The sequence below is a fragment of the Peromyscus eremicus genome, chromosome 15, assembly GCF_949786415.1.
Source record: "Peromyscus eremicus chromosome 15, PerEre_H2_v1, whole genome shotgun sequence".
NCBI classification, from domain to species: Eukaryota; Metazoa; Chordata; class Mammalia; order Rodentia; family Cricetidae; genus Peromyscus; species Peromyscus eremicus.
In genome coordinates, this window is record NC_081431.1 from 61,784,358 (window position 1) to 61,793,496 (window position 9,139).

Here is a 9,139-nt window from a genome sequence, read left to right on the forward strand (position 1 = left end):
TTTAACAGTTTTATATTAAGAATATTTCGAAGAAATCATATGAACTTTATGTTATTACTATATCATTATATATTATTAACACATATCACTTATATTATTAGTATATTAATATCAATATTTAAGATATATTAATAGATTATTATATAATTAACACATTGTGTTTATTATATAATGAGATGGAAACTATATAAGTATATAGTTATAATTTGTTTCTGAGGGAAATCCTTATCAAAATCTATAAATATAACATTAACTTTTTAGTTTAATGAAATCTTATGACTAATAAATGCTCTGTGTAAACAATTAGTATTTTAAGGTTTGTGAAACATATAGTATTCCCAGTGATATCATTTTAATAGGTTAAGGTCTCTAGAGAACTTGAATCTATAAAGTAGCACGTATTCATCGGGCCTTAAATGGATGATCATAACACTTAAACTTGTGAAGTCGCATATGCGTTTTAATTGGGCATGCCAAAAAATAATTTTAGCACATAATGAAAAATGAATTCACAGAAAAGGAGAACTGAAGTGGCCATAGTTTGTTAAAACATCCTTTTGACATGAATTTATGAAAACAACCAAAAACATTCTAAAACAATGATCATTGACATAGGTATATGAATTAGGTGAACTCAGTTTAGAAGAAAAGGGTAGAAAGTTAATCTCTAGTCCTTGCAGATGTGAGAAAGGCTTATTGAGGCAGAAGAGCCAAAAGTGAGCTCTCCCTCCCTCTCTTCCTCTTTCCCTTCCTCCTTCCCTCTCTCCCTCTTTCCCTTTCTCCCTCTTTCTCTCCCTCCCTCCCTCCCTCCCTCTCCCCTAGGTGAATAGCTGAGAAGGGAGTGTGTTTTTTTTTTTTTAATTGTGTCCCAGGCCACTTCCCAGGAGATAACTTGGAGGCCACAACTTTGCCACATCAGGTCAGGTCACCCTTCCTTAGTAGGCCAGTTAAAAGAGCCAAATACAAAGTGGAAAGCAGGGAAAGAACATTGTTCAATGTGGTCACATCAGGAAAGGGGGCAAAGAGACCCAGCAAACCCCTCAAGTCCATGCTGAAGTGAGATCACAGTTTTAGTAGAGGGCCAAGATAATCTGCCCCTGAGCAGTCCAGGTTCAAGTGTGGTCACGTCATCACTGATTAGTCATCACTTGGCTTCAGTCTCATCCTAGAAGGCCGTTTGACAGTTGTGAGGAGTGTTTGAAACCCTTTGGGAGAGACACATTTTCTCTCTTTCTTGTGCCCTTTCCTCTTCCAGGGGTCAGATGTCTGGGAAGTTCCCATCTTTTGGGTCCATTATTTCGACAATCTGATAGTTTGATTAAGAGACACAAGTGTCTCTTTAGAATATCTTTATTTCTGCCAGACCAGTTACACGGTGTGTGTGTGTGTGTGTGTGTGTGTGTGTGTGTGTGTGTGTGAGAGAGAGAGAGAGAGAGAGAGAGAGAGAGAGAGAGAGAGAGAGAGAGAGAGAGAGAGAGAGATTGGGCTTTACAATGATGTTCCTCAGAAAAAGCCATGTGTTGTTACGTATAACACAGGAGCGGAGTATAGAAAACATCTATTTCTGGTGTCAGTGGTACTCAAACATTTAGTGGGTTCAAACATTTAGTGGGTTCGTGGTTAGGAAAACAGAAGCAATGGCACACAGAAGCCACATTTAGCAGGACTGATGAGTCAAAAGACAGGTGGGGCAACTCACCAACAGTGCTTGAAGGGGCGTGTCTCAGGGTAGACCTGGGAATGCTGGGGAAGGCTCAGTCACAGCCTAGCTCACTTGGCTTTGAGGCTGACTTTTAGGACTGGTTTGTATCCTAAAGACACTTTAATGTGAGCATGGGTGTTGAAAGGAAAAATGTTGCTCAAGGGAAACTGTAGGATGGAGGAGATAAAGAGACAAGGCCAGAGAAAGGGGAGAGCAGGGAGTTATTTCAGAATTCATCGTTAGTTTTGATGTCAACGTGTTGAAAGTTTTTAATTAATTATTTTACTTTAGCATCTAACTTAACTCACACGCAGTTTGCCCAAAGAGTTCTTTTTTATTATGAATGACCAATTTCATCAGTTTTGGTTTGTTTGTTTGTTTGTTTGTTTGTTTTTTCAGATCATTTTACATTTAATTAAGGCAGGTTGCCTGTTTTGATTCTTTTTTTTTTTAATTTTTAAATTTTATTTCATCACCTAGGACTTTGTCAAGGATGTAAGATAAACCAGTTTGGGGGAAGTAAACGTTTCTCCTCATTTTTCCAAATGTATATATATATATATTCCTTTTCACCTGAAAATTTGCCTGTCTGTCTATACTAGCTAGCGGATTTGTATTTTGAGTCAGTTTTATGAGCTGCTTTGGGGAATGATTTTCTCAGCTTCACGCTGAGATCATCTCCTCCCACTGGATCTTGGGATTACCCTTCCATGGTTACGCAAACACCAGGGTGCTCAGTACCCTGGGTGACCAGTCTTTCGTACGTCTGCTCCAGGAATGGGGTATGTTTGTTGTTTTCTTTTATGGGGCCGTTACCTGTCATGGGATGTTCCTTTTGACACCTTCACACGTTTGGGAGTGAACAAGTGCCTCTGAAATTCCTACACTATCAGCTTGGCAATGCCAAGGTCACAGGAGAATCAGCAAAAACCACACAGACTTATGCTTAGGCCAAGTGATAATAAACCAAAGCATTTCAAAGACAAGGAAAACCAAGGCAAACACAATAAAAACCAAAATGCTTTCAAAGTTCCAAAAGTGAACAAAACCTAAGTGCCTTGGGAGATCCAAAAGCAAGCAAGCAAAAACACAAGACTAAAGCAAACGTTTAGCCCAAATGCTTTTACAGCCAACAAACTAGGTAACTTTAAGCCAGTGCTTCTCAGCCTTCCTAACGTGGAGACCCTTTAATACAGTTCCTCTTGTTGTGGTGACGCCAACATAAAGTTATTTTCATTGCTATTTCATAACTGTAATTTTGCTACTGTTAGGAATCGTACTGCAAATATCTAATGGGTAGGATATCTGATATGTGACCCCTGTGAAAGGGTTGTTTGAGCCCCAAACCCAAAGGAGTTGTGAGATGTCTATCAAATTAGGACAATTAAGTAGCTCGGAGTAAGCACAATGGACCATGGACCAAATCAAGGGAGATCTGGAGCCCTGGAAAGGACTCTCCAACAACTCACCTGAGGAAGTAACACCAGATGGCCCAAGTTCAACAGGCCCATGTGGGTATCTGGCTTCCAGTTAGGTGATTCTTTTGGTGAAAGGTTGATCATTCTCGGAGCCCCGTATCATAACACAGCACTGTAACTGTTGGTGTAAAATCCACAGCTCTTTTCTGAAAAGAGTAAGAAAGTTTCTTCTGGACTGTGGCCTGGGAACACAGATTTAGATTATTCCAAATTCCACATGGTGATGTGAAAGCCATTTCACGAACATTTTATAATTTTTACAGGAAAAAAGGAAAATCATAAATCGAGGCAAGTTTAAAATACATTGGTGGGTTCTCCAGAGAGGCAGGTACAGAGTACTGGGGGAAACTTTACTATAAGGCCAAGATGTACTCTGATGACATTCTTAGCTTTTGGGTTGGTGGAAGCTAGTGGTCTGCTAAGTTAATAGATTCCAAAAGGTGTCTATACATTAGTCACAAAATGTTAGTTCATTAGTTCAGACACAGAGGTGGGCAGGGAATCACTCTTCTGGAGGGTTAGAACTGTCCCAGGATAAGGTAACTAGCCTCTAGGCCTGCAACATCCCAGTCTCTCCCCAGTTCTGACATTCTATCAGTCAGTCCCTACAGACACAGCTTCTTTCCAGGAATTCTTTCTCACAATAGACTTATTATATACTCTCGGTGTTTCAGGCAACAATGTCAATCTCAACTTAAAATGAATCATTCTCTCCCTGTGTGCTAAGTATAGATACTGTATTTTATTTAAATACAAAATGAGTTTTGGAGTAAGTTTAATAATCACCCTTTTGGGGCTACGAAATGAATCCCAGAGAGATGAATTGACTTACAGGTATAGGGTACCCAACTCATTCTGGTTTCCTTGGGAGTGCCCATTGAAAAAATGTCTTGAGTTCAGTCTATGCCCTCAGTCTTGGGCAAACTTAGACAGCTGACAGGTGGGAACTTGTAGAGCAGAAATTTAGAATGGTTTTTCCTTCCCCCCAAACCCACTAAAAGCAGCCAAACATATTGGAACATTAAATAAGCTTATTATACTGCTCAATGATTGTGTGTGGGGAGAGGACTGTATGTTCGTGTATGTGTGCATGTGGAGTGTATATGTGTATCTGTAGGTGTATATGTGCAGGGGTGGGTGGGTAGGGGTTGTGTGTGTGTGCACGTGGAGTGTGTATGTGTATCTGTAGGTGTATGTGGAGGGGTAGAGGCTGTGTGTTTGTGTGTACGTGCATGTGGAATACGTGTGTGGGTCCTTCCTCAGGAGCCATCCATCTTGTTTTTGAGACATGGTTTCTCACTGGGACATGGAGCTTAGTGATTTGGCTAGGCTGGCGGGCCAGCAAGGCTGGGGATCTCCTGGTCTGTGCTGTGCCAGCCTTGGGACTACAGGTGTGTTCCAGCTCTTCACACAGGCTGGGGGTGTGCCAGAATACCGGTCCTCCTGTCTGTGTGACAAGCACTTTACTGGCTGAGCCATCCACAGTCCCTTGTCAGCACTTGAAGTTCAAATATTTTACTTAAACTTCCCAGATTTTATTATAATTTTACCTGAATTGTTTTGAGGGAAGAACATCCACCAATAATGTTTTCATCATACACTATTGAGAAAACTTATAAAAATTATGGAAATACATGTGTAGGGGTGCATGTTTCTCCTTCTGTTTCAATGGCTCGGTATGACACTGTCAAATTCTGTTACTATTTAAGACTTTGATATTGTTTGCCACAGACAATTTCTTGTTTGACATTGCATTAAAATGTTCTGTCCAAATCCCAGGTTCACTGTCATGGCCAGCAGGTAAGGAGCAGCAGGCACTAACAGTGAGTTGATGGAAAATGATATTTCAAGAGAAATGTCAAGTATAGAGTTGTTTTGTGGCAGAGGCGAGAGCCTTATTTTCCTTATCCTAGGCTATTCTAATTTTATCTTAAAACTCAAGAAGCATTGCCTTCTTAACTGAGTAGCCTCACCCCAAGAACACACGAACTGCTTCAAATGTGTCTCTGCTTTTTGGTGGGCCTGATTCTCTCTGCCTCAGGCCTAAGATACAAGGCCAGAGAAAGAACATACTGTTATTGGATCCACCCCAGGCACGACTGACTATGGTTGCCCTGCAGAGGGCGCTGTGGAGCCCCGGGAGCCTCTAAAAGGAGGCTGTAAGTCGGGGCTCTATCAGTTGCCCATCAGTTCTTGCCTTTCACCGGCTGTAGGGCTGTTATGAAATAATTGACTTTGGTTTTTGGCTTCAGAGCGGCGATGCATCTATTATGCTCAGTTCAGCTCTCTGATCTCAGACCAGTGCCAGATAGGTCCAGGCTCTTCTGCCCTGTGGGTGTCTACAAAATCTAGACAATTTTCCCCCAGGCATTTTGGCATGGTCACAGCTTCTGTGAAACTGTTTTCTCCTGTAGGTCTAAGGGGACCACAGAAGGAGTTGCTGTGGCTTTCTGGAAAGGGAGGGTGTCTACGCCAATTCTCTCAAACAAGTTTTGACATTTCTTCTGAAATGTCATCCTCTGTTGATTCCCTGCAAGTGTTGGCTGCTCCGGGCCTTCCCTGCTGGCAATGACTGTGGAACGGGGAAGGTGGCATAATAAAGGAGCCATGACCCTGAAGGTCGGGGGAGGCTTCTGCCGGAAGCAGCTTTTCTTAGTAAGTTGTGTGAGCATTCAGTGTGAGCACACCGCTCGCGCCCAGGGAAGGCTGTCTAGTTCCCACCCAGTGGACACCTGCTTCTGCACTATTCTTGCTGGCCTGACTGGAGAAATCAGTAGTCCTGATCTCTTTGAATTTCCACCTCTGCTCTCCAGGATCCAGGTATAAGATGAAACCTTTCGGTTTTGCCTTTGGTCTGTTCTTCGCTGTGGGTTTTCTCCTCTGGACTCCTTTGACTGGGCTCAAGACTCTGCATTTGGGAAGCTGTGTGATCACCTCAAACCTCCAGGCAATACAAAAGGAATTTTCTGAGATTCGGGATAGTGTGGTATGTAAAGGAGGGATTCAGCTTTCCTCTCTGTCTGTCTGTCTTCCCAAGGTATCCCTGATAGCGTGTTAATGAAAACAGGCCAGATGGAGAGAGACTCCAGTCCTGGACAGTGTATTTCCAAGAGATGCCTATACTGAATAGTTTAGAAATGCCTCTCATTGGACCCGAGCGGGGAAGAGATCAATGGTTTTTGATATCTAAGACCCCGGTGGCAGTCAATGACCTGTCTTTTCTTGACCCTTTTCCTGTTTAGCAAGCTGAAGATGAAAACATAGACATCCGAATCTTAACGACAACTGAGTCTCTGCAAGACACAAAGGTATGGACTTGATCTGAGGGAGCTCTGGGAGGGCAAGGCCAGCGCTTCTCCACCAGGCCTGGTCTTGTCTTCCCTTTCTCCATGAATACACTTGTCATATCTTTTTTGCAGCATTCAGATAAGTGCTGTTTGCTCCGACATTTAGTGAGACTCTATCTGGACAGGGTATTCAAGTTCTACCAGACCCCTGACCATCGCATCCTCCGAAAGACCAGCAGCCTCGCCAATTCTTTTCTTCTCATCAAGAAGGAACTCGCGATCTGTGTGAGTAAAGGTCTCGGGGACATAGCTTGAGCCACTTAGCAACCAAGCTCTTTTCCCTATTCTATTGACTGGGTAGAGAAATCGAATCTAACATTACTCAACAAAACAAAACACCAAACAAAACCAGTGTTGAACTATGTAACTATTTAGAAATACTTTGCTTTATTGAATACATGCTCCATTCAAAAAGCAGTTTTAAAAGTTTGAAGAAATATAAAATGCTGGCTGTGTGATGTTTACGATTATTATCTGGTATCCATGAAACTAGATTTCTTTTTTTTCCTGTGGTAATGCACTCTACAACCTTACTAGGTAGGGCATCTTGTGCTCAGGTGGTCAGTCAACAGGCCACTGGACTTGATCTTGGGTTGTGATGGGACCTTAGAATTGCATTCTTTCCATGGGGCTTAGGTTTGCTCTGGAGCCTCCTAGACAGGAGCTGGGGCAGGAAGTCAGTGGAGCTCACAAACTAGAAATTCCTTCAGCACTACCCCTTTCTAAAAAGACTTAGTGAGCTCCATATTGGAAACTGAAAAGCTGGCCTATTTGCTTACTTGATGGTTAGTTAAATGATCCCAAATGATGAACCATGAAAAGACTTTCCTACAGAAATGTAGGAAGTGACTATTCACAGGATTATAGGTAAAACAGATTTCTCAGCTTATGCCAAGCCAGGGCAGAAAAGTCAAATTTTAAAGTAAAATTACAACCGGGGAGATGGCTCAGTAGTTAAAGAGCACTGGGTACTCTTGCAGAGGACCTAAGTTTGGCTCCCACCAACCACATGGTAGCTTACAATGTTATGTTAACTCCAGTCCCAGATCTGACGCCCTCTTCTGGTCTCCATTGGCACTGCATGAATGTGGCACACATATACACATGCAGGCAAAATTCTATATACACTAAAAGGTAAAAATAAAACTTACCATCCTTTGGGTCTTTTTCAGCATTCCCGTATGGCATGCCATTGTGGGGAAGAAGCAATGAAGAAATACAACCAGATTCTGAGTCACTTCACAGAGGTATGTACTATTTTTGTATGGATTGTGGTAGCTGTGTTTTTGGAACTGAGACTATAGACAAGTGGGAGGTATATTCATGTTGGAAAAATCAGGTTAATAGTTCTCTATGGTCCCAGGGACCATGCCAGGTTCTAGAAGGATACTATCTCTACATGACCTACCAGTGAAGAAAGAATCTCTATCCAGAGACACCTGGATCTTCCAAGGGGCATAGATGAGAAACTATAGTTTTCCAGTATGCACACACATGCATACCTTCAAAAGCACTCACCTGCAATATCATCCATACCCATCTATGCGTTCCTCACATTGATACTTTTGCACACCTGCCAAGAAATTCTGAGTCAACTCCTCGCTGACTTCCTCCTCCTCCAGGATTCAGCCTAGGCATCACCTCCAGGAAGGTAGCAGATGCTTCTCCCAGAGTTGTCTACCTCTTGCCATGATGTGGGGACTCCTATCATTTATTCATCATCCTGCATTTCAGTTGCTATTCCTGCCCATCTCCTTTCCCCAACCAAGAATTCCTTATGGTCAAGGATTGTCCATTCACTTCTGAACTGGTCCAGTGCTTGACATGTCAGTATTTTTTAGATCTAAGTATACATAGTAGGGAACACACACAGATGACACCACACAGACACGCAGAGAGACATACACATATATGTACAATTCTTGAGGAAAACAGCCTTATTTTCATCCATGTGAGTCAAGTTCTCTCTGGGCCTCCATTGCCTGTGCAGTAAGTCCAGGGTAGTGGACTCAGTAGTTTTCCTACTGGATAGTTGAGATGCTGTCACCTCTTTACACCTCTTCACTTGAAAAGAATGCTCTTGTCAGTATCTTGGCTGAGCTGACAACAGGAGGGAAGACTGTCCCCGGGCAGATGTCTCTGATCCCATGCATCTATTCTTCTTTCAGCTTGAACTTCAGGCAGCGGCAGTAAAGGCGCTGGGGGAACTCGGCATTCTCCTGAGGTGGATGGAGGAGATGATGTAGATGAAAGTGACAAGGCTGCTGAGAACACTCCTGCCCAAGAGTCCCAGTCCTCAGCACCGCAAAGACATGGCCCCAGAGGCCACTGAGAACATTGCTACCCAAGAGTGTCTGTCCTTAGTACCATGAAGACATGACCTCAAACCACCACCTCTTTGTCATATAATTTAGTGCTGGTCACAGTGTATATTATTTATGTATTATTGATTTCCTTATGTGGGTGTCTTTGTGTGTCCCCAGTATTACCTTACACTGTTAATTTTGTATAATTTTCTGTAATGTCTTTTCTAATGAGAGCTATATTTATTCATTAATATATGTATTTATTTTCTACTGTACTTCTATTTATTTTATATTTAAACACAAGAC

The 9,139-nt window shown here is 42.3% G+C and overlaps 1 protein-coding gene across 2 annotated transcripts; it reads left to right on the top strand.

The window, feature by feature from the left end:
- The first annotated feature begins 6,007 nt into the window (after positions 1-6,007).
- Il20 (interleukin 20) lies at positions 6,008-8,773 on the top strand. 2 transcript variants are annotated; one of them, XM_059281206.1, is made up of 5 exons: positions 6,008-6,166; positions 6,423-6,488; positions 6,600-6,752; positions 7,700-7,774; positions 8,696-8,773. In XM_059281206.1, exons 1-5 carry the CDS (start codon positions 6,008-6,010, stop codon positions 8,771-8,773), a joined length of 531 nt encoding a protein of 176 aa, XP_059137189.1. The 2 variants fall into 2 exon arrangements, with proteins under 2 accessions (XP_059137189.1, XP_059137190.1); XM_059281207.1 differs by lacking the exon at positions 6,423-6,488.
- Positions 8,774-9,139: the final 366 nt, after the last annotated feature.